At 51.6% G+C, this 24,691-nt stretch overlaps 2 protein-coding genes across 10 annotated transcripts in view; one reads left to right on the top strand and one right to left on the bottom strand.

Annotated features, from left to right (window-relative positions):
• The window catches only part of CARS2 (cysteinyl-tRNA synthetase 2, mitochondrial), a 39,075-nt gene extending 21,726 nt beyond the window's left edge, over positions 1–17,349 (bottom strand). Inside the window, exons 1-6 of one of the 7 annotated variants that reach the window (XM_033435042.2) lie at positions 13,869–14,003; positions 13,454–13,504; positions 13,277–13,326; positions 9,724–9,841; positions 1,177–1,248; positions 975–1,080 (exon numbers count right to left, since the gene is read on the bottom strand). In XM_033435042.2, coding sequence (XP_033290933.1) covers positions 975–1,080; positions 1,177–1,248; positions 9,724–9,841; positions 13,277–13,308 — 328 coding nt within the window. In that variant the 5' untranslated portion in view covers positions 13,309–13,326; positions 13,454–13,504; positions 13,869–14,003. Of the gene's footprint in view, positions 1–974; positions 1,081–1,176; positions 1,249–9,723; positions 9,842–13,276; positions 13,327–13,453; positions 13,505–13,842; positions 14,103–14,426; positions 14,492–16,961 lie in introns of those variants that run through there. The other 6 variants (XM_033435047.2, XM_049701282.1, XM_033435043.2 and 3 more) reach the window with 6 other exon arrangements.
• Positions 17,350–18,457: 1,108 nt separating this feature from the next.
• Positions 18,458–24,055, top strand: ING1 (inhibitor of growth family member 1). Of its 3 annotated transcripts, none has more exons than XM_004273602.4 (2): positions 18,458–18,958; positions 23,111–24,055. In XM_004273602.4, exons 1-2 carry the CDS (start codon positions 18,823–18,825, stop codon positions 23,809–23,811), a joined length of 837 nt encoding a protein of 278 aa, XP_004273650.1. In that variant the 5' UTR covers positions 18,458–18,822; the 3' UTR covers positions 23,812–24,055. The 3 variants fall into 3 exon arrangements, with proteins under 3 accessions (XP_004273650.1, XP_033290945.1, XP_033290947.1); XM_033435054.2 differs by lacking the exon at positions 18,458–18,958 and adding an exon at positions 19,273–20,584; XM_033435056.2 differs by lacking the exon at positions 18,458–18,958 and adding an exon at positions 19,275–20,135.
• The last annotated feature ends 636 nt before the right edge of the window (positions 24,056–24,691 follow it).

The following is a 24,691-nucleotide window of genomic DNA, read 5'->3' as shown; positions in this document are numbered from 1 at the left end:
GCACAACTTGTTGGTTCTTGGACCAGAAAAGCCTCTGACCTTGTGAATAATGCCCAGAGTGCGCAGCCCGGGTCGGGGCTCTGCAGGTGCCGCCATGCTCGTAGAGAGTAAAGGACAAAGGAAGAGGTGTGACCCTAGATGCGGTTTACGGGGGTGACTGCACAGGGAGCACCTTTCCTTCGTGGTCCTGCCCGAGAGTCCGAGAGGCGCGGGGACCCTGCCTGGAACCGCGTGCAGCCTGTGCACACGAGGACTTGCGGTTCTCCCTTCACGTATTTGCTATATTCAGGTTTTGTCTCCAAGAGGATCAAGCAAAGCACCCGAAGACGGGGTGTTCTGTACAAGGGACCCAGTCAGTGTCTTCAGCTTCGTGGAGGCAGCACTGTGGGTGTGTCTTAGACGGAAGAGGGGACACAGCCCCGTGCAGAGGCCACGGGATGCGGGAAGGCTCGGTCCAGCTCCTGGGGGGTGACGTAGGGCGAGGCCCTTTATGCACAGGTGCAAGTGGCAGTGTCGGGAGATCTGCCGTTTCTGCCACTGGCCCATCGAAAACAACCCTCCCCTACGCAGAGAGGGGGAAGAGTCCTTAACAAGGGAGTGGGTCTTCAGAGCGACCGCCACTGTCCCCAGCTGTGTTGTGAAAACTTATAAACAAAGTTGAAAAAAGGCTCCAGTGAAGACTGTACTCCCACCCGGACCCCGTGGCCGTTAGCACCTGGCCACGTTTGCCTCGTCGAGATCGACTCTCGGATGCCCACCTCGCCTCTGACAGTGCAAGGTATTTTGAAAGAGAACTGATTCAGCAGTTTCACAAAGAGACACAATCGTAGAAAATCTCACAATATTTTTGCCGTGAGAATCCTACCAAGAAAGACAGTGAGACGTTCGGCCCATCCGAGCCACCCAAATGCAGCCCGCCCGTCCAAATCCTACAGGGTCTCACCCAGCGATCAGGTTAATAGCATAACCGCTACCTTTCGGGGTGGAGTAAGCGTGCCCGTTAGCAATTATTCTCTCGATAAAAGCAATTATCTGAGGAATGTTTTCAGTCACCCTCAGGTACACGGTGGGTGGGAGAACCTGTAAGAAAGCAGAGGAGAGACGCGGTTTCCCCAGCTCCACGCGGAGGGGGTCAGCCCCAGAGTCCACTGTCCACGCTGCTCATCACACACCTACCTTCAAGGCCGCCATGTCTTGTTTAAAGTCTTCTTCATAAAGATTGGCCAGGGAAGCGGGAGACACGTTCATCTGTAAGAAGATGAGGAGAGCATGAGAGTCTGGGGGGCTCACGACGCAACCCCAGAGGCACGGCCACCCCTCCCGGGCCGCACGGCACGGCCTCCACGCAGTCCTGCTCACAAAGGGGCATTTAACCGTCCTGGCCCCTTAGCTGGTCAAAAAGGCTTACTGACCTGCTTTCTGGTCAGAGAGAAAAAGGAATAAACAGTGTCATGATTTCCGTTATATAATTCAAAACAAAACCCAAAGACATACAAAGTAGCCTCTGCTCTTCTAGGACCAGGGCAAGCCAGGTCACCCGTCCGACACACAACCACTTGAGTTCCCGACTTTTACCCCTTTTCCTCTCAGGGGGCAAGAGAAAACAAGTCACAAGTACCTGTATGAGGAAATGTCTCAGAAACATCTAAAAGCAATGCAGCCCCCGTCAATGGGGGCTGTGGCGGGTGTTCAATCTGGAGGGGCCAGGGCTGGGCGTCTGGGGGCAAGCAGAACCCCCAGAGAAGTACGCTGCATTCTGAACGCAGGGGCTCTGGATTCAGGCGGGGAGGGGGGCCGGCACACACGACAATCCTCCCTAGAGCGCTTCTTACTTTTCAGCAGAAAAACACTCCCAGCACAGAGCCCGACCCTAACGTCCTGAAACGCTACGCGGGTCCACGACTGTGAGCTCTCAGCTCCGCCGGCACCTGCGTCTGCTCCCCTCACCCCACCCCGTGAAACAGCGTCAGGGTGTAGACACTCCGGAGGACAAGGAAACTTCCTCAAGTGGAAGGCCACCCCGAGCCCCGTCACCCTGAGGCCACCTTCGTCCCAGCCCAGGGCCCAAAAAAGGAATCATCCTGGAAACCGAGGCCAGAAAGGTTTACTGAAGAAATAAACCTGGTGAACAAAGCGTCTTTTTCGCTGCGTGGTCTGGGGCAAGACAACAAACCTCTCTGCCTCTGCTTTCTTTGCAAGGTGGCGAGTCCCACCGAGTCACCCCTTAGATGGCTCCGGGGATTTCCGTGCACGCGGGTGAGACAGCTCTGCGGACACAAGACCCTTGTTCCTATCACTCCCGCGCAGACAGGGCACCCAGACCCACTGGGCCTTCTCCTGAGCGTGGCCTTGTGGCAGAGCAGACCTCCTAAACAAGGAATCTGCTACCGTACATCTATCCAGAGGACAAAAGGCCAACCGAAAATGACGCCGAAAAACTCGGTGTCATTGTGACGTTTGAGAAGTTTCAAATAAAACGCAATGTGGGACCCAAAGATCAGCATCTAATTGATCGGTATTTACCTGATTTGTCTCCTGCACGGTAATTCTCTCTTGGAGAACACGAGCAACGTCAATGTGCCCAAGCCCGGCCCCCCTCCCACAAGGCAAACACCGGCAGAGTCGTCCCAGGAGCACAAGTGTGGTCAGCTGCATGCTTGTACCTCCTCTCAAAAGCCCCACACGCGCCTGCGCCAGGTCTCCTCCGCTGACGCCACACGGTATCCGGGACCCGGGCACGCGGTGCGCCGAGCGCCACCTTCCCACGCAGGCCTGCGTCCGCGCCCGTCTCCCAGCCGGGCGTGAACCTCGCACCACCCGGTCCGCGCTCTCGCCGTCTCCGGCCGTGACACCCACGCGAGTGCGCAGCCTGAGCTACAGACCCGCACGTGACGCCCTGGTCGAGGACACACGCACACCCTTGGCAGGCTGCTGGCAGCGCCTCCGGAGGAGCTTGAACCTGACCCACCAGGCTCGGGCACAGTGCTGGCGGATGGCTAGACCTCGTCGACGCGATACTAAAGGGCACGTTCTCGTTGCATCTTTAAGCTGCATTTCTCATAGTTTGAGGGAGCCTGAACATCTCATGTGTTTAGGGACCATCTGCACTAAACCATCTGAAATTAACCTTTTTTCTACAGAGCTGTAGGTCTTTTAGGTCTTTTCTTATTGATATGTAGGAAGTATTTTTTTAAAGAAATCAACCTTTTATCCGCAATGTGAATTTCAATTTTTTTCAGTCTTTCAACCTTATGGCTATTTTATGGCAGGCAGAAAATTTCATTTTTATATTTAGCAATCTTTTACATTTCTCCATCTTTTCTGGGTTTGGAAACAAACTTAGGAAAGCCTTCCCCAACACGAGGCTATAAAAAGTGCCCCAGGGTTTATTCCAGTAATTTGTGGTTCCACTTCTCTTATGTGAAATCCGATCTGCTTCAGATTTCGTTGTGAGGCATATATCCAACTTTAGTTTATTTTTTTCCCCAGATGGTTACCCAACTGTCAACACTTTTTACTGAGTAATTCATCTGTTCCCCAATGATCTGAAATGCCATTTTTATCATAAAATAAATTTCCATGATTTACTGTGTCTATTTCTGGCCTTTCTGGCCTTTCATCGTCTGTCTCTTCATGTAACGGTAAATTAATGTTTAATCTCTACAGCCCCCAGAGATGCAGAAAGTGGACGGGGTGCTTCGGGGTAGGGCGCAGGGAGGCCGGAGGATGGGGGTTCTGGGGGAAGGGTGGTAACGGTCACCATCTCGACACCGGTGATGGTCACAGGTGTGGAGGGTTTATCCGGCTGCACACGCTGTGTGCACTACGTACAGCTTCCCCCAGGTCTGTTCCACCTCAGTAAAGCTGTGCTAAGAAAAGGGAAAGAATATATTAAAAACAACTACTTTCTATAGCTTTTTAACTTTTAACATCGGGTAGAGCTACTCCCTCCCTTGTCCTGGCTACTCTTGCTTTCTGCTCTTCCGTGTGAGCTCTAGGATCAGCGTGTCCAGCTCCGATAATACGGACACACGGCGCATTGGGGACACCTCTGCGCAAACAGGCGTGTCCTGCTCCACGCGTGATGAGGACGGCTGCGAGCGCTCACAGGCGACAGTGCACTGGAAGTGGGCATGAGCTGTTGCTGGCTTGGGGGAGAGGGAATCATATTCCAAAACTAACATTTTAGTTCTAGGCAGCTGGGCCCACCCCACGGGGGGCTCGCGCTGCTCTCTACACAGAACAACCTACAGGAGGCGCTGCTGACACGGGGTCCTGGTCCCTGTTATTTCAGACCCCCGCCGGATCACCTCAGCTGAGCTCTCCCTGGCAGGGGACCCCGCCGGTCCAGCCCTCGCCCTCAGCTGCGCGTCCAGCCTTCTTCCCGGAGGGAAGGGCACGCGGGCCAGGGTTCCAAAGCACAGAGAGAGTAACTCGGCTTGAATCGCTGAGACGTTTATCATCGTTTTTCTTAACACAGAATGCGACCATGCGAATATACCTCGTTTCTTTTCACCCTTACCCCAGAAATCCTCCTGTGGTTTTTATCCCTGACGAACTATAAAACTGTGCCAAAAATTAAAGTCAAGGAAGTGATTCAGAAAAGTGAAATATTATAATTTAAAGTATTTTAAGAGCAAGTGCTGGAGCAGATGGCATGAAGGGTGTGGCCGTCGTCAACAAAGTTTGCCTTCAGTAAAAAGAACAGCCTCTCTGCTGGATCCTAAGAAACAAATCGGTATCTTCGTACCTCTGTGTGTCAGATGAATGGTTTATCATCTTGAAGTAAGACTCTATTTTGAGGACAGAAGAGACCCTTTGATGCCAGGTTAGCATCCTGCTGTGTAATAAGTACTGAAACGCTCAGGTGTCAAAACTTAAAACACTCTCTACGCTTAGGATCTTTAACCAATCCTACCGACTCACGTTCTAAGTAGCGCAAGTTCTTTATAAAGTAGCAAGCGACGACTCCCCGCGGGGGCCCTCTGTAGCCCCACTCCTCCTGCGCTCCCGGACGCCCAGCCCCTCCCTCCCCAGGCGCCCGGCCTTCACCCCGCGGCTGACACTCCCCTAACCCCCCGCGCACCCCATCTTTCCCCTCCGGCGCCCACCCGCCAAGCCCCCGCCACGGCTGGACAGCTCCACCTCCGACTCCGAAGACTCACAGCCAGCCCCAAAGCGCCCAGTGCGGGGACACGGCTGCGCGGCCTCTCGTCCCGGCTGGGCGTGAGGACAGGTGAAAGGCCGACCTGGGCGCCCTCCTTCTTGAGCAGCCTGCACCTCCAGACGCCGGCGCTGCCCTGCCGCGGGCTTCCTGCAGGCTACTCACCCAGCTGCCACGCCAGGTCACAGGCTTCTGTCCTTTCCGTCCTACCCCCGGCCAGCGAGGCGGGGCTCCAGCGTCCACCCTGCTCTGCGTCGCGGGACCGACCTTCCCACCAAGCGTCCCGGACCCTGTTCGGCTCCCGCCCGGATCTCAGCAGATTCCAGGACATCGCACGCCTGCCCCCCGCCTTCCCCTTGGTCTGTCCTCATCGTGGACGATAGGACACTCCTTCCTGCATCGTGTTCGCTCAAAAACTCCACTCTAGGACCCTAGGGCTGCCACCCCAGCAGGTGGCTGCACACAAACTGAAGTCAGACGGTCCTGGGCAAACGGCTCCGGTGGCAGGGCAGAGGGACAGCGACAGCAGCGTACGGCGCCTGGCGGTCGGGGCTGGGGCCCCGCCCCTGCGGCCCCAAGCCGCCCGCCCCCTTCCCGCCCCCATCTCCCCCTCCCTCACAGGTCCCCACGAAGGGGCACCTCCCACGTCGGCACCTCGTGACCTCGCCTCTAGGCTCCGGTGGTGGACCAGGGTGGACACCTGACCGCAGGGACACCGGACACAGGCGGGGGATTTGGAGACCAGGCAGACGGAATCAGGCCAGGGCTCGAACTAAACCGTCAGAGAGAACCAGGGATGGGATGATGAACCACCAGCGCTAGCACGGCCTGATCTTCACCTCCAGCCCTGCAGCGGCTCCTTTCTGGTACCAAACGTGGTGTGTCTTTTCCAATGCCAACCACTTCTCCGACCCTCTGACTCCAGCTGAAAGTCAATCCTATTCGTTTTGTTTTTTTTAATAAATTTACTTTATTTTATTGTTATTGATCTTTGGCTGCATTGGGTCTTTTTTGCTGCGCACAGGCTTTCTCTAGTTGCAGCGAGCGGAGGCTACTCTTCGTTGCGGTGCGCGGGCTTCTCATCACGGTGGCTTCTCTTGATGCAGAGCACAGGCTCTAGGCGCACGGGCTTCAGTAGTTGTGGCTCGCAGTCTCAGTAGTTGTGGCTCGCAGGCTCTAGCGCACAGACTCAGTAGTTGTGGCGCACGGGCTTAGCTGCTCCGCGGCATGTGGGATCTTCCCGGACCAGGGCTCGAACCCGTGTCCCCTGCATTGGCAGGCGGATTCTTAACCACCGCGCCACCAGGGAAGCCCCGTCAATCCTATTCTGACACCAGCTCCTGGGGTCAGCATAGACCCTGCAAGTTAAGGGCTCAGTCCCACAGGACTGGCCCACTCAGACACCTGCAGCAGTGGGGTCCCCAGGCCACCAGCACTTTTGTCCACCAACTAGAAATTTGGGGGTTTGATGAAACAAGTCACAGAACTCAGGAGAGCACCCCACTTCCCATTATCAGTTTATATAAAGGACACAACTCAGCAGCAGCCCCGTGGACAAGATACGCGGGACGAGGTTGCGCAGGGGGGGCGTACATGCCCTCGGGGGGCCAGGCGGGCACCACCTCCCAGCGCCTCCATGTCCAGCAACCGGGAAGCTCCAGAGCCCATCGTCGGGGGGTTTATGGAGGCTCCATCCTTGGGAAGGTTGATTAAATCCCTGGCCACCGGTGATCAGCGCAATCTCCAGCCCCTCTCCCCCGCCAGGAGGTAGGCAGGGGTGGAGGGATGCAGGTGGGAGTGAAAGTTCCAGCTCAACTCATGGCTGGTCTTTCTGGCACCAGCCCCCATGCCAACACCATCTAGAGGCCCCAGCCACTGGTCATCCCATTAGCTCACAGAAGACACTATCACTCCAGCTGTGGACCAGGAACCACGACAAAGACCGCATGCGTATTTTTATTTCAACACAGCCCTGAGCTGAGCTTCAGACTGGTTTGGGTTTCCTCCAATACCTCAAACTCCCTCTCTCTCCACTCACGAAGCGCGCACCCTCCCCCAGTGCAGGGCGCCCACCGAGCCCTCCCGAGGCCCTTGTCCCTGGTCGCATCCCCCCGGCCCAGAGCGGGCCGTTCCCACTGCACTGAGCTGGTCCCGTGCTGGCAGGTCCCACGGTCTACGGAACAAAGCCCAACTCCCAGGGCATCGTCCAGGCCGGGACGCCCCTCCCCCCCCCAGCTTCGCCAGCTGGCACCGCCCGCCCCACGTGCCAGGGATCCTGCAGGATTGGCTTCCACGCAGGACACGCTCTCCCCTCCACCCAGAATGTCTCGCTCTTCACGTGCCAGTCCCTTCCTAACGCTTAACATCCCGCGGGGGCGAACCTCCTCCGATAAGTCATTTCTGAATTCCGGAAAGGCGCAGTGATCCTCTGTGCACCCCACCCCCAATCTGGGCTTACAAAATAAACTAAGACACACACAGAGCATCCGTCTGAGGGTCCGTCTGCCTCGCCGGGCACAAGGTCCGGAGGCCAGGAACTGTCTGTCTGACCTCTGTCCACACAAAGCCTCTGTCCCAGGCCTGAGCCTGGACCCGGATGGTTAATGAAGTTCAGGGACAGTCCTGGAAACGGAAGTCAAGTCCACTGTAAGGGAACACGACACACTGACTGAACTATCCAGACTAAGTAAAAATGGGGAACGCTGCTGTGCTGAGGACGTGAGGAAATACGTCTAAAGTTGGAACCCATTTTCGGCGCTGCTCGTAACCTCTCTCTGAAATGGTCCAACTCCAAGAAGGGTGACAAATCGTATCAGATAAACTGCTCACCATTTGACCTAGTAATTCCACCTTGGGAAAAATATTTAAGCAACCAAAACAGAGGGGGAGAAAAAGAAATTCACTGCAGCACGATTTTTAACACCTAGAAACAATAAAAACAGTCAAGGATGGGGAGGTCCAGAGGAATCTCTGAGTAGCCCCCAACGGCAGAATGCTGTCTAGTTATTAAAAAGGCAAATCGGTAGGAAATAGGAAGATGGGGTTTCTAGGAAATAAATCTGAGAGAAAATAACAGAATATGGGAGGAATGCAAGAGTCCAAAAATAAGGATGGTAGTAAGTACAATGTCTGTGTGACGGAAGGTTGTAAGATTATTTAAAAATGTTTAAGAATACTTAACGTGAAAAAACACTCAAAATGCAATAAGTGGAAAAAGCAGGTTACGAACAATATAAAGTATAAACTCATTTTCTAAAATAACACTATATAAATATATATTCATATATTTTTAAAATTACAGGATGTAAGGCACTCCATGTAGGTTTTCTGTAAATTAGATAATTTAACAATTTTTTATAGATCGTTAGAGATAACTGTTATAGATATACATAATTGTTATAGAGAGTTGCTAATCATAAAAAGCAGAAGAGGTGAACCTTTGAAAGTAGACTTTTAAAAATATAACTATAGGGGGTTTCCCTGGTGGCACAGTGGTTAAGAATCCGCCTGCCAATGCAGGGGACACGGGTTTAAGCCCTGGTCCAGGAAGATCCCACATGCCGCGGAGCAACTAAGCCCGTGCGCCACAACTACTGAGCCCACACGTCTAGAGCCCGTGCTCCACAACAAGAGAAGCCACCGCGATGGGAAACCCACGCACCGCAACAAAGAGTAGCCCCCCACTCGCCACAACTAAAGAAAGCCTGCGTGCAGCAACGAAGACCCAACACAGCCAAGAATAAATAAAATAATAAATAAATTTATTTAAAAAAAAAAAAATATATATATATATATATATATATATATATATATATACATACACATATATAAAACTATAGGGAATTCCCTGGCAGTCCCATGGTTAGGACTCCGTGCTCCCAATGCCGGGGGCCCAGGTTCGATCCCCGGTCAGGGAATTAGATCCCGCATGCGTGCCGCAACTAAGAGTCTGCATGCCGCAACTGAGACCCAGTGCAGCCAAAATAAATAAATAAATAATAAATAAAAATAGAACTACAGGGACTTCCCTGGCGGTCCAGTGGTTAGGACTCTGTGTTCTCACCGCCGAGGGCCCAGGCTCAATCCCTGGTCGGGGAACTAAGATCCCAGAAGCCACGTGACATGGCCAAAAAACTAAATAAAATTTTTAAAAATAAAAAATATAACTATTTAATCCCTGTGTTAGAATTTGCCCCCAAGACTTCCTCTAAATGCTGAATGAGATATAAGAGAAGCACCCTGTTCACTTAACAAATGAGAAAATTAAACCTCCTATGAGCTAAATTTCCCTAGCCCCAAAATGGCCTTTTGACTTTCCTCTGTAAACCGGGAGTGAGGTATTTACCCTGGAGGCTGAGGGGGCAGGGAAGGGCCTGCATTCAGGCCAGGAAGCCTCCAAGGAACAAGACGATTCAGGAAGATAACCTGTCAGAGTATCCTCGCAGGGCCACGTGTGGACAGTAAGGCCTGAAGAGTCTTGTGAAGTGCGCATAAGAAGTATCAAATGGGGGTTAGAAGACTCATCAGTCAAAGCACTAATCAAGGGAATCCACACTTACCTCGTTGGCTCTTTTGATTATTTTATCATCCACGTCCGTAATTCCCATCACCATGATGATGTTGCACCCAAAAACCCGGGTCAGAATCCTTCGAATTATATCAAATCTAACGTATGAGCTGAAAGAAAAAAATGTTAGGGCATCTTTAAAACCGAAAGTCCACACTGTGACCTTCAAAAGCGTGCCGTACATTTAGTGATGCCGCACGTTGAGTGGGAGTGTGTGATATCAAGGACCGTTCCAAGGACAGCTGAGAAAAGGAAAAGTCTTTTACTGACTGGCCCATGTGGGTCTGCATGAGAAACTGACAAAGGTGCTGCCTCAATTTCAGGACACCACATTAGCATTTTTAACTTTACAGACGTTGAGTTTATATCTATTCAACTGTATAAAAAATTCACTTGTGATGCAAGTTCAGGAGTGGTCAAGACACTGAGAACTTTCACCATCCTTGTTCGTGTTCCAGAATAACTAATGTTTCACCGTGACAAGAGACAGAAGCAAATAATGACAAATCAGGACAGGGACAATCCCATCAAAGCTGGATAAGATCCTTCCTAAGAAACGTGCACACAACTGTGGAATACAGAAACACCAGCTTATGGACAGACTGCACAGGGGTAATTCAGACTTGTGAAAGCAAAAGGGTTTAACATCTAATATCCATTTAAAATCTCAAGAAACTAGTTTCCCATGAAAACAACCTTAAAACTCAGGGTCAGCTAATCTCATGCTCACCTCTGTTATCCACACGGCCCAAAGTTGAGCTCATAAAATCATTTTCCCGCGAAAATGAGCCTCATTATTGTATCCCTTGAACTCCCAACACCCACCCGCCCCGGAGAGAGCTGAGGCCAAATTCCAGGGACAAGAATCTCCAAAGCTCCTTCTCAAGGAGCTAAAAGGTTAAATATCCTTTGAAGCCTCAGACTGCTTATTTATGAACTGGGCAAAATTCCACTATGTCATAGGGTTGCTGTACATGATCTTGGTGCCTGTGCAGCAGGAATTCCAGCTAATTCTTACTATAATTATCATCAGTGTATCCCTCTTTGTCGAGTCAGGAAAACTCTACAAGAAATGAGATTTAAGAGAAAAAGCTAACAGGAACCTAAAACAGAGTGAAAAAAGAGCCGAATCACATGCGCAGCCCAGAGGACCTTGGGGGCTGCGGGTCCCTGACACCTGCATGGGGCTGCTCCCCGGCGCCTCCACAAGCACCGTGGGTACCCTGAAAGCCCAAGTACAGGGCCAGCTCCCCTGGCTGAGGCCGCACGCCTAGCGGGGAACCTGGACGCGGCAGACACCCGCCTCCCCCTCAGCTCAGCACTTCCCAGCCAGGGGACCTGTCCCCATTTACACTCTGGGGATGAGAGCACCACCACCTGGTGCGGTCAGAGGATATCACTGGCTGGGGTTTGCGCAGCGTTTAGAATGGCACGTAGCAAGAGCTGTGTCTGTTAAGTGTCTGTCTCTTTTTTTTTTTTTTTTTTTTTTTTTTTTTTTGCGGTACGCGGGCCTCTCACTGTCATGGCCTCTCCCGTTGCGGTGCACAAGCTCCGGACGCACAGGCTCAGCGGCCATGGCTCACGGGCCCAGCCGCTCCGCGGCATGTGGGATCTTCCCGGACCGGGGCACGAACCCGTGTCCCCTGCATCGGCAGGCGGACTCTCAACCACTGCGCCACCAGGGAAGCCCAAGTGTCTGTCTCTTTAACACAAAGGCTGGCAGGGCGAGCCGGGAGGAGAATGTGGAGACAGGAACCTGGAGAGTGAGTAGGGACAGACCCGCGGAAGGACACGGTCCTGGGCTTTGGGATTTTAAACTTTACTTAAGAGCAGTGGACCGTGCCTGATGGTGCCTGACCATCCCCGACCATCCCTGCCCCCAAGATTACAACCTCTTGAGAAATCTTGAGGCACTTAGGGTTCTACCTCGCAGGGACACCCCAAATTGAGGACTCTCCCCGATGACGTGCCGCTGAGATGCCCAGAGTGGTATCCTCAAGGGGGGCCTAGGCGAGGGAGTTAGACAGGAGGCTTCTGGGATGTTGATGACGTTCTGTTTCTCAGTCTAAGAGCCATGAACATGGTCTTGGCCGTACACTGAAGATCTGTACTCTTTTCCGTATTTGTAAGGACAGATACAAATTACAAATGAAAGGCCTGATTCTGCTAGTTGGAAATAAGGGAGAGGCTCTGCCCTACTCCCCCTTTCTTTCAGGATTTCTTCCTCAGCCCGTTTAAAATGTACCTAAGTGCTTCCAATGGCTAAACAAGCCTCTGTCAGTCTCATAACTCAGGAAAGTTTCAAGGACCTGGGAGCCTTCACTCTGAAATGAAGTTACCAAGAATGTTCACCACCCAATGGGAGGGACCTAACCTGTGCCCGAATCCACACTACAGACCTGCCTGAACCAGAGAGCTGGGCCCACTCAGCTCACACAAGACTGCAAGTCCCTTCTGTCTCTGCAATCCTTTCAGTGAGCTGCCTGTGCGTCCCATTCTGGTTTAATTCTTATTCGATAGTAACATTGTTTTCTTTCTCTTTTGCCTTTGTGGAGAGGTTTTCCAGGGTGGGAGATACAATAACCTGTACTGTTTTCAATATTTCCCCCAACATATTTAATACTTCAATAAAGAGATCAAAATATGCTTTTTATAATTAACAGTTAAGTTAGCCCAAAGTGAAGGAAAAAATGACTCCTAGACTATTTACTTTGTTATAACACACACAAAATGTTCAGATCTTGCTGGGTGATATATAAAGTTTTGAAAAACGTACTGAATAAAGGTGACTTTTAATCTAGATCTGAACAATAACAAGTTTAAAAGATGCACAAGAGAAAACATGAGGAAAAGCAGCAACTTCAACAAATGTAGAAGGTAGCACATTACCAGGTGGAGACAAGGGGCACATGGAGGTCAGAGCCCCAGGGTCCACCCCTGCTCTCACACTTCCTAACATGTGACCTCCCTCAAGAACTAACGTGTTACCTATCCTCAAGAACTGGGGAGCCTTCACCACACTTTCCACCTCAGGGACTGGGGTAAGCAGCACTTTATGGGAGTTATTTCATAAAATTGTGAAGATTCAAAAAGATGGATACTATTATCCCCACCTCAAAGATGAAGAAACCAGGACTCAAAGTAATAAAGTGGGGGACTTCCCTGGTGGTCCAGTGGGTAAGACTCCGCACTCCCAATGCAGGGGGCCCGGCTTCGATCCCTGGCCCGGGAACTAGATCCCACATGCATGCCGCAACGAAGAAGTCCGCATGTTGCAACTAAAAAAGATCTCACGTGCCGCAACTAAGACCCGGCGCAGCCAAAATAAATAAATGAATAATAAATACGTATTTTTTAAAAAACAAAGTAATAAAGTGGCCTGTCCAAAGCTGGGAAGTAAATAAGCGATGGGGGCCAGAAATAACTCGTGACCAGCTGATTCAAGGGCCCTTGGAAAGGCTTCATCTCACTACCCAACAAGAAGCATCTGATTCCAAAACAGGTCCTTCTTCACTGCTCCTCACTGCCTCCCTGACCTTCCTCACCTGTGAAATGGGACCAAGCGAGACTGTGACATGTATGCTTCCCACGATACCTGCAATACAGTAATTATTCAGCATTCTCAAGTTGCCACTTGAGGGATGGCAAAAACATGCAAAGGCTTTTTCTTTCCAAAATAAATGGTCCCTAAAAGTGTGAAAATTCAACCTCAGGACACTCACCAAGCATGACCCAGGTGTGCATGATCGTAGACAGTTGGTCCACAGCTATACCTAGGAACAGAGTTAAAATCCACCATGTGAAACATATTTCCAAGAAAAGGCACCCCACTCTCATTTATGATCATCATATAATCATGCCTTTTTCGAAAAGTAACCACTTTGGGGGAATGCATAGCCGGGGCTGTATTACACTTGAATCGCTAAATGCACAGCCGAACCTGTGAATCACTATGACTTTAAACATGCTTTTATCACTTATTAAATGCTTCCACCTGAGAACCCAATCCCGCTTTCCATGCAGAGGCCCCGCCTCCGAATACGCTGGGTCCACAGCCCTTCCCGCCCTACCTCCCGCAGCACCCCACCCACCCCCAATCCCCGGGGGCTACCAGGAGGCGGTGTCCGCGCCGCTCACGATCAAGGGGTCTTTCCTCCTGGTGAGGCTGTTGTACACCGTGACGCCCGTGTCGTAGCCCGCAGGCTGCAGCCAGCCCTGCCCGCGCGACCCCGACGCCGCCCGCCCCGGCCGCGGCCCCGGCCCCAGGCCCAGCGCGGCCCGGAAGAGCGAGGAACCCACGGGGACCCCGCGCGTCCGCAGCATGGCTGCCCCGCGAGCCGGGCGCAGATACTCGCCAGCCTCACCCACTCCGGGAGGGGCCACCACGCCCCGCCCACACGGAAGGGGCCCGGTCACGCCCCGCCCACCCCGGAAGAGGCGGTCGGAAAGAGGCCGCCCCGCCTCCCTCGGGCTGTCCGGAGCCCGCTGCGGCGCAGGGGGAGGGGCAGTGCCTCAGGGTGGGGGAGGGGAGCGGCAGGCTAGGGTGGTGTCCCCGCTCCGGGCCGCGCGCAGGCCGAGGCGTTCCGCCCTTCTCAGCGCGGGACTGAGCAGAGCCGGTGCAACCTGGGCCTGGGGACGGGCCCACGCGCGGTCGGGCCCGGTTCACGGGGCGGGCACCAGCTGCCGGCTCCTCGCCTGCTGGCGAAGCACGTCTGCACCCCAGCGCACACACTCTGTCTCCGCATGAAAGAGCGAAGCTAGGACACCACCCATTCATCAAGTACGCGTAGTAGGAAATGTCTGCCTGAGATTCATTTTAAGATTAAAAGTTATGTCATCTCGTCTCTTGAGAACAAAAACATTCTGAATTGCGGTTTCAACGGGACTTTTTAAAGGTGGATTCTCTTTAAGTTACTTTCAAATTATCTCGACAAATGTGTCCCTATTGATATCTTCCAAAACCATGTCAAAAAAAGAAAGAACGAAAGGAAGGAAGAAAGAAAAAGAAAGAGGGAAAGAAAAAGAAAGAGAAAAAGAAAGGAAAGGAAAAAAGAAAAAAAAATCCCCTTTGCTTTTGCAGTCCTCAAAACAGCACATAAGTTCCCCAGTTCTTTCTTGGGCTTGTTTTGGTCGTTCTATAGAAAGGCAAGTGCTTAACTAGAGACAAACAATTATCTTCCTAGAGCACTTAAACTTTTCCCCAAGATCCCTGGAGTCCAGCTCTGCAGCTAAACGGTAGTCTAACGTGAATTGTGTTCTAAGGCATGCATGACGCTAAAATGTTAGAATCTGTCGTTCAGAATTAGGAGACTTCCACATCAGTGCTAAGCACACACTCCCCAAATACTCACAGTTCTGCTGGTGCATTACCCAATCCCTGAGTACTTTAGATTGCAAGTTCTTTTGAACACTCACTGTACCCACCAACAAATTCAGAAAAGGATTGCAGAATTAATCTCTGATGAAATCCACCTGTTGTGCAGGTGTGAGAACATCTGAGCAGTAAAACATCTGATAGAGAAAGCTCTGACCCAGATATTAGATATGCCAGTAAAATAAGAAAATGAACAAAAGGCTTGACTGCAATCTGTGAGAATATGCGGAATTCAAGGAAAAATCTAGAAGTTTTGAAAACAGATTTAGTAAGACAACACCAAACCCCGCACATGAATCTGGATAGCTGGCATGTTTTAATTGGCCATAGGACATAATGATTTTAAACTAACAGTGGTATCTTGTCCTCTGGAAATTGGTCCCGTAAGGTGCTCAGCCCTTGGCAGGCAGCAATGCTACCTTAAGTCTTCTGGGAATCTTCAAACAGTGATAAACATACCCATTATTTAATGATGCTTAAAAGCATGACTCCTCTTGCAGGTTCAATATTAAAGTGACTGGGAAGATATATTAGCACATACACCAAAAGAGTGCGTGAGCGTTGAGGTGACCCCTCAGAGCAAAGTATATTAAAATTAATGATTCCAAAATATCACGAATGCCATTTCTTAGTCCTTCATGACAACAGCAAAAAAAAAATGTAGTTCTCAGCATTACATTTTCTTTCAAAGCAAAATTTGTAAATCGAAAGTAGAGTAGATAAGATAGCACATATTGTTTAGGGCAATTCAAGTTTGAGATGAATGTGTTAGGATTTATATTTTAAGCACCTCAAAACATAAAGAATTGTATGTTCATCTCTTTTACTCCCATAGGTTTCAGCATCTCCAGTTAAACTAGAAATATAACCTTAGAAAAGAGAATTTAATAACTATTTATGAAACACACTCCAAAGAACAAAATTGAAACAACCAAAATTCTTCAATCTATCCTCAAAATTAAACACTTTTCTTTAGTGGCATATCTAAAATGCGTGGTCACAGTCATGCCTTAGCTATTGGTCTTCTAACCTTATCCAGAAAACGGTAAAGTCATTGGCATACACTTTAAGAACTTTGTAAAGCTAATCAAATATTTTCGGACTTTTTAGCCCAAGGGATAAATTAAATGTCTTATAGACATTTTTCACCACTGCATCCCTACTGCATAGAACAGCAGCTAGCACATGCTAGGTGCTTATTAAATATTTCTTGTTGAATGAGTAAGTTTTTTTTGTTTAACGTGTCTGTGAAGTCCATGAAAACATGAAGAATCATTATTGGGATGACATCGTGATTAAAAAACAAACAAGAAAACTCCGGCTTGCTTATCACTGGAAGGGGTAAATTGTTTCTCACCTTTATTCTTAAATCAAGATAAACACTACTCATTTTAGAGCCGATGAAGGCAAGGATTAAAAGAACCTATCTCTTTCTTGCAACTGTACTTTAAAATTACTTATTTTTTTTATTCAACGTTTACTCTATCCCATATAATGTCTCCGTTTCCACATAACGTCATAGTATTAAAGTCTTTTGTGCAGGCTAGTGGCCAGTAAATGAAACTTAACTCATCATTTGCTTTAAACTGGGCCAAAACTGGAAAAATGCGAATCGCTAAGTAAAATAACAACCATTTTCCTGAATATCGAAGTGAACGTTCTCCTGATGTGAGGGTGGGTTTAGGGGGCTGAGAGTAAAGATCAAACCCGTTTACTTCAAAGTGTAAGTATTATTCGTCGTTTATCACCGCATCAACGATCCAATGTGAACAACTCATTTCGAAAGACAAACAGCTCCATTTAGTCTCGTCTGCGCCCCGCAGATCGCTGGAATGAGCACCGCTGCAGATAATTACCTATTTTATAAACACTGGATTGGTCTGCAATGCTACTGGGTTACAAAGAGTAACTTAAAACTTCCCGGCGGTCGTGGTTGTCACAACACTGCTTCTCCGGAGACTCGGAGCTCCAACCAGAACGTGCCGAACCTCAGAGCATCGCTCCCCGACCAAATGGAGCGTCCGCGGGGCAGCAGGGCACCCGGGAGCGAGGCCGAAACGCCCCATCCACGAGCCGAAGGGCGCGGCGCCGCCCAGGCGCGGAGCTGGTACGGACGTCCGGAGGCTGCGGCCGAGCTACCTGACAGGGTTAGAGACCGCGACAGGACACCCGCCCCTCGGAAGAGGAGACGGCCAAACAGCTGAGCACAGCCGAAGCGGCCGAGCGCGCCAAGCAGCGAACACCAGCCGTGGCGCAGGCCTGGGACCAGAGGACAAAAGCCGGAGCGGTGGCCACGCCCGTGGGCGGGGCCTCTGCCGGAAGGGGCGGGTCTGAGCGCGGGCCCGTCGTCTAGGCAACGGGGCTCTTCCGAAAGTCCTAATCGAGGAGTTTAGGGCGGGGAGAGGAGCCATGGGGGGGAGGGGAGGGGCCGAGCCAGCACAGGGAGAGACCCCCCAGGACCCCGACAAGTGGAAGCCTGCCCCGCCCCGCTTTGGGCGGTCTTTCGAAATGGGGGCACGGACTTAAAGAACGGATTCCAGGACACAGGCGGGAAGGAGTCGGGGTGGCGCGCCCTCTGCGGGGGCCCGGCGTGGGGAACGACTCCCCTCTCGAGCCCCTTTGTCACCAAGCCGCCCAACACTGGGCTCCGGCCGGCAACACAAAGGGAGGGCGGTGAGGACCGCGCAAGCGCGGGAGCCGCCGAGGCTGCTGGGAGTGGTAGTCCGACTGCCGAATGGTAGGTCTCCCGCGCGGGCAGGCTGCTGCCTGGGCCGCACCATTGCGCATGCGCCATCGCTTCCGGCCTGCTCGGCCAGCCCTGTCCCTCCGCCCCCTGGAGGACGCGGGTTTCTAGTAGTAAGAGCCCGGGAGGAGGTATCCGTGCTCGCCCCGCCTTCTCTTCGTCCTGATTGGACTACTGAGGGAGAGCGGCAACTCGATTGGCTGTCGAGTTTGCCAGTCTGTTCCGAGCCTTACTTATTTCCCGCTGCAAGGCGGGCTTCGGAGAGTGAGGGGCTGAGCGTGGGGTGGGAGGTGGCAACCTGGGCTTGCGATGGTGCCACTGCCGGGTCCGTTCCGGCCAGGTCTGGGGCGGGGCTACCTGCTGCCCCGCGTCCCCCTGTGGGCGTGCAGTGCCGCCCGACGCGCTCCGCCTGCAAGTGCGAAACTCCTAGTAAAGTTTGCGCCTCGCCCGCTGCCCCTTGCCCTCGCGACCCCCGCCCGGGCAAAAGTGACAGACAAACCCACACCCCCGGGCGGCGGGGCTGGTGAGGGGCATGAATGCGGTGGGGGCGGGGCCCACGGGAGGGGGGGGGGGGCGGAGGGGCCGGGGCGCATGCGCGGTGCTGGGGGCCGAATGTTTCCCAAGTGTTTGAAACTGGTATTTGGGTTTTCCACGTTGGACAAGTGCGGCGCGGCGGGCGGCGCGCGCCCCTTCCCGCGCTCGCTCGGCCCCGGCCCCGGCCCCTGCGCCGGGGTGCGCGCCCGCACGCCCGCCTGCGCCCGCCCCGCGCCTGAGGCCGCCGAGCGCCGGTCCGGCCCGCCAGGCGCCGGTCCCCGGGCCCAGGCAGCGCGGCTCGCAGATGTAGCGGCGCGGGGCCGGCCGGAGGGGGGGCGACGGCGGGCGGGAGCCTTGCATTTTGCAGCGCTGGGCTCCGAGGGGGCGGGGGCCGGAGGAAGCGGAAAGCCGCGCGGAGTCGCCGGGGACCTCGGTGAACCATGTTGAGCCCTGCCAACGGGGAGCAGATCCACCTGGTGAACTATGTGGAGGACTACCTGGACTCCATCGAGTCTCTGCCTTTCGATCTGCAGAGAAACGTCTCTCTGATGCGGGAGATCGACGCGAAATACCAAGGTACGGCGGGATGGATGGGCGGGGGCGGCTGCTCCATCCCCACCGGTCGCGGCGCGCCGCGGGGCTGCGGGCCGTCCTGCTCCCCTCCTGGAGAGCCGCGAGCCCGCGGCGGGGCCCTTGCTGGCAGAAACAAAAGGTCTGGAGCGTCTTTGATTTGCCAAGGTCCTTGTGCGCGAAGCCCGGACACGGAGGAGGAAGGAGGAACGAGAGGTCTCAACGCCAGGCTGCGCGAGCAAAGCGCTCTTTGTAGTGAAGTGACGAGGCGGGGTGCTGCGGGGGAGGGGGCGCAGGGGGCGCAGGCTACAGCGCCGAGGGAGGGATGTGCCGCGGTCGCTAGGCTGAGGGGCGCAGGGACGGGGCTGCGCGCAGGGCTGCTAGGAGGGCGCTGCGGACGAGGGGTCCCCCGGCCCTGCTCGCTATCCCCGGAACCACCTTCACCCAGTCCCGAATCTGAGTGTTACATAAAGTCCGGGGTCCGTACCTCGCGTGGTGTAGCCCCAGTCGCCCCCGCCCAGCCCCCGGTCCTGGACACCGAGTGAGGGCCGACTTGAGAGGGGCGACGCGGCCGGGTGTAGTTCGCGGAGGGCCAGGGCTTTATTCCGTGTATGCAGTGGGGAAGGGGAGGGCAGGGAAGGGAGGATGGGGCGAAGAAGTCGCCCATCTGTGCTGCGCTCGGGGGGCGCAGGCAAGTATTGTCGGCTTGGAGAGGAACATGGCAGGGGAGAGGACCTGTGGGTCGTTCTCTGCAGCCCCGGCTGCCCAGACTGCCGGAGAGAGACGGAGGGTTCGGGTCCGCTGGGAATTGCTGGCTGTTGGGGAAACTTTCCTGCCTGGTCAGGCACGGCATTGGGGTCTGTATTTGGAACGTGGATAGTCACTCGGAGTTTACCCATGTTTACAGGACTGCGCAGCAGGCAAACGGAAGAGTGGGGGGAGGTGGGAAGCCAGGAAGCGCCCCACAGCGCCCCGAAAACTCCTGAGGGGAAGGCGCCCCTGCGCGCTCTACCGAAGGCTCGGCTTCGCAGCGACTTTTATAGGAGCCTTATTAGCATATTGCGAATGTTCCGCCTCGGCCTCCTGTAATTGGCCGTGGCATCTCCCATGGAATGTCCTTATCAGTCAGCTGCTGAACCATTGGTTGCTGGGCCGGATGAGGGCGGGCCTTGCGCGGTGACTGGCACGGGTCTCTGTTTCCGCTGCTTTCTTTTTTCTCTTTGGTAGAGGGGCGGGGAGGAGGGAGGAGGTCGAGTTGATTTGAATGTCTTCGGGTCTCTTGGCCTCCGCCGTCGCATTGGCCATTGGTGTAGCTAGGGCGGGCTGTGTTCTCTGGTCCTGCGTTGTGATTGGTGCCTCGCCTGGCCTCCGCCCTCCGGCCCGGCGATCCCCATAGGCTGTGGTTCCAGGGGCGGGGCGCGCCGCCGGCTGATCTCCTCCCCATTGGCGGGGATCGGCTTGGCCCCGCCCCCACGGACGTGATGCTGGTCACTTCAGTCGCGGAGCAATGGCGGCGCCCGGGGGACAGGGCGAGGCCGGTAATCCTTGCTGCCGGGGCTGCCGAGGGCGCAGTCGGGCCTCCAGCCCGGGCCCCGAGGACCCGCGGGTGCGGCTGCGTGGAGCGGGGGCAGCGTGAGTGACCCGGGCCTGGTGGGTCGGTGACCCAGGACAGGGAGAGCCGGGCGGCCCCCGAGGGGGTCCCGTGTGCGCTGAGCTCGGAGGCGGCTCGGGTGGTGGAATGACTAAAGCGGAGAGTTAACGGGTTTCCCAGTCTTTGAGGAATTCGTCGTGACCGGCACTGTTCCTTAGCATTTCTAGGAAATCGCAAGGAGACGAAGAAGTTCATACTGAAAATTTTCAAGCGTCCACGTCAGTGTACCGTTGAGGTTGCTTTCTTACAGCTTTCTTTATTGTCTGACACCCTGTTTTACCGATTCAGAGCCGGAGTGTCTTCCGTCGAGTTAATACACGCTCAGTGCGTACTTGGCTCCTTCGGAGAAAATCGGTCCCACCCGCACGCTACCCGGCTCACGTGGAAGCCAGTGCCCTGAGTGAGCTGCAGAGCCTTAACATCCGTCATGGTAATAGTCGTAACTCATTTGGTTGGGACTTAGTACTGAGTGTTGAGATACGCAGCACAGTCTAATCTAAAAATTAAGGCTTTATTTTTAAAAGAACTCCTAGGTTGCAAGTCAAACTTTGGTTAACAGTATTTGCATAGTAAACATCAACTGGACATTAATTCATAAGGATGGATCGTAATTAGTTTACCAATGATATTTGAGGTTATTTTGAATTTAAAATATTTTTCAGCTACTTTTAAAGTATTATTTTTTAAATGCCCACGCACCAAGGAAGGCTTCATAAAGAACTTCAGCGCAATCCCTGTGTAAAACAAAAAAAACATTTCTAATAATTGGACAGATCAGTTTAAATTTGGCTGCAGTCTCACTTAATCCTTAGATTCTTTCCATGGTACCCTTGCTTTCCTATAGTGACGGTATGGAGCATTTTTAGAAAAAAGGGTCAGCAGCGGTTGGAGCTGATGAAGCTGAAGAAGCCAGGTGTGCTGACAGGATGCCGCCCTAGTTAGCACAGGGGTTCCTGTTTACAGATGTTTGTACTTCAGTGGCTTTGTTGATAAGAATGCTTCGCTTGGGGCATCGAAGAAATGTATGCTGTTGTGTAGGTAAAAGAATTATTTCTTGGTAATTTTGTAATGGGGTGTTTGTTTTTTCCCCACAGCGGAGCTTCACGTGGCTGTAAGCTTGCTTGTGATGTAAAAGAAGCTGTGTGCTATGAAATTTTAAATTAGCAATATGATGGAATTGTTCTTTTCTATGAAATGGTAATTGTCTTTAGAAACTTGGTTACTAATTAAACCAAGTGATATAGTTTTGTAATGTGTAATCACTTAAAAAATAAATGGCAGAAACGCATATTTTAGCACCTGTGAAATAGAACTTGGATAAGTTGAGTAGAGCTGTTTATTTTCAGGAATAATTACTCCAAGAGCCCATGAGACTATGGCATTCCTCCTTTCTGGTTGCAGACAGTCTGCATTGTTCCTCTAAGAAATGTCTTCAGCGCTATCTTCAGTTGAAGAATGTATCCTGGAAAATAATATGTGCTTAAGTAGTGTTCGCCTAAGTTCATATGTTTGCTCTAGTGTGAGGTTTATGCCCTATAACTAATTGGATATACGATCTGGAAGGGATTATGTCACATTTTATACTCGTCCCACCCATATCCTCCCACAGCTTCCGAGTTGGGAGAGTTGAATTGCCTTATTTTAAGAGACTACAAAAGGTTTTCAGGAGAAAAATCTGATACTATTTAATTTAATGGTTACTGTTTAGGGAAAATAACTCTGGGAATTTCTATCTGTGTATTTAAGTAGATTCTTGGGAAGAATATTTACTTTCCTTATTTCAGTCACATTATCTAAAATCTGTTGTCTTTTATAGATATAGATGTTATTGTTTTAAGTAGTAAGTAAAATCTGCAACGTTTGTTTTAAAGCAAGGCTGGGTCGCCTGGCTTATTGTGACAAACCATTCTTGTTTTCAGTAATACACGGTAATGCAGAGATATTCTGTATGTGCTGGGATGGAATGATGTGACCAATAAACTGAGGCCCTGGGTCACTATGTAGTATTTATGTACGTTCTCTAATTTAATCCGGTATTCTAGATGTCGGTGCATTAAAATAGCTAAAATAACAACCTTTCAATTATTACAAAAATATTTGAATAAAAACAATGGAAATTTAGGACATAATCATTAATTTTATAGAAAATAAAGGTTTGGACCTCAGCACTTCACCTAAACTTGAACTTTCCCTGTAGCTGCCTGTCCAAGGAGTTTTCATTACCCAGTCTCTGAATGCACACAGAGTCCCTTGGGGAGCTTTGAGGGGCACTTTGATAAATAGGAACTGTGTTGATGTTTGTATTTAGTTCTAGAGATTTTTTTCACCAGGAAAAAAAAAAAAAAAGCCTTCCAGAGAGGCCTACAGGTTACAAGTTTTCGTGCTAGGAAGCCTTGCATTGATCCTTTTTGTCCCTTAACAGTTACTTTTTTTGTAGATTAGAGAACCGAAAGAAAGCCTTGGTAGGGTTTACAGTGAGGGTGTAACGCTAATTTTTTCCTTTGCAGAAATCCTAAAGGAACTGGATGAGTATTACGAGAAGTTCAAGCGGGAGACGGACGGCACCCAGAGGAGGAGAGTGCTGCACTGCATTCAGAGGGCCCTGATTCGGAGCCAGGAGCTGGGCGACGAGAAGATCCAGATCGTGAGTCAGATGGTGGAGCTGGTGGAGAACCGGGCCAGGCAGGTGGACAGTCACGTGGAACTCTTTGAAGCACATCAAGAGGTCAGTGACACCACTGGCCACAGCAAAGCTGGCCAGGATAAGTCAAAAACTGAGACAGTCGCGCAGGCAGAAAAGCCTAACAGCAAGCGGTCCCGGCGACAGCGCAACAACGAGAATCGGGAAAACGCAGCTAATAATCACGACCATGATGACATCACCTCCGGAACGCCTAAGGAGAAGAAGGCGAAGGCCTCCAAGAAGAAGAAACGCTCCAAGGCCAAAGCCGAGAGGGAAGCATCCCCTGCAGACCTTCCCATTGATCCGAACGAGCCCACGTACTGTCTGTGCAATCAGGTCTCCTATGGAGAGATGATCGGCTGTGACAATGACGAGTGCCCCATCGAGTGGTTCCACTTCTCCTGCGTGGGGCTGAACCATAAACCCAAGGGCAAGTGGTACTGCCCCAAATGTCGAGGGGAGAACGAGAAGACCATGGACAAGGCCCTGGAGAAGTCCAAAAAGGAGCGGGCCTACAACAGGTAGTGGCGGGCCTGGCTGGACCGAGGCGAGCAGGGCGAGCCGTGTATTTATTGCATCGCCATCTGGACGGGCGCAGGGACTGCACGTGTAGCCTTCTGAAGACTGTTGGAAGAGGAGCTGTTCCTCTCGTGGGATGACCGGGGTTCTCTTTGCTTTTCCGTTGGTGCACATGTGTAACGAGAGAGTGGTCTGTGGATCAGCATTTTAGAAACTGCAAATATAGGTTTGAATTAAACACTCGAGTGGGTCTCTGGTTTCTGTTGTTTTTGTTGGCAGTCGGGGATGACTTGGAAGCAACCGAACACATTAAATGTGGAAAGAAGAGATTTCATTTAGCTACTATTTTATTTTTTTAAAAATGTTATTACTTCACAAACAGATTTTTAAAAAGTTAGCCGAGTTGCTGAAAATATAGCCCATAGCAAATTTGTTTTGTGCTCTAATAGTGTATATCCATGTAACAGTTCAATAGAAAGGTTTAAAGTTTGAAAATCATTTTTTTAAAAAGCTAAGTGGTTACATTTTACCTGACAAACGTTTTATATACTGGCCTGTTCCCCAAATGGCCATTTTTAATGGTTGGGTACATTTTTTTATTAAACCGAACAGGAGTGGTCCAGTCCTGGAGCTTCAGATCACGCTTTTGCTATCAACAAATACTAGTGTAGCTGTCTTTAACTTACATAAGGTGTGCAACTGTGCATTTTCAAGTGAACTTGCACTCGCTGCATTATAGTCAGAAGTGCAGCCAGATGCCATGGTGTGCATGAGAGCCGTACAGACTTGACATCAAGAAATAAATGCAACTTGGCCAGTTTGTTCGTCTACCAGTATATTTAATCTTGACATAAGTAAGTGTTAAATTTTTGTCTTAAACATGTGT

This window comes from Orcinus orca, chromosome 18 (genome assembly GCF_937001465.1).
Source record: "Orcinus orca chromosome 18, mOrcOrc1.1, whole genome shotgun sequence".
In the NCBI taxonomy this organism is placed as follows: Eukaryota; Metazoa; Chordata; class Mammalia; order Artiodactyla; family Delphinidae; genus Orcinus; species Orcinus orca.
Note: the sequence above shows the minus strand (reverse complement) of the source record. Positions and strands in the feature narration are given on the sequence as shown.

What these genes read in the sequence shown, in the direction of transcription:
- ING1 (XM_033435054.2), top strand. Translation starts at nt 20,434, where the DNA reads ATGCTGGTCACTTCAGTCGCGGAGCAATGGCGGCGCCCGGGGGACAGG. An exon ending in CTGCGTGGAGCGGGGGCAGC is followed by an intron (nt 20,585 to 23,110) that starts GTGAGTGACCCG and finishes TTTCCTTTGCAG; the next exon opens with AAATCCTAAAGGAACTGGAT.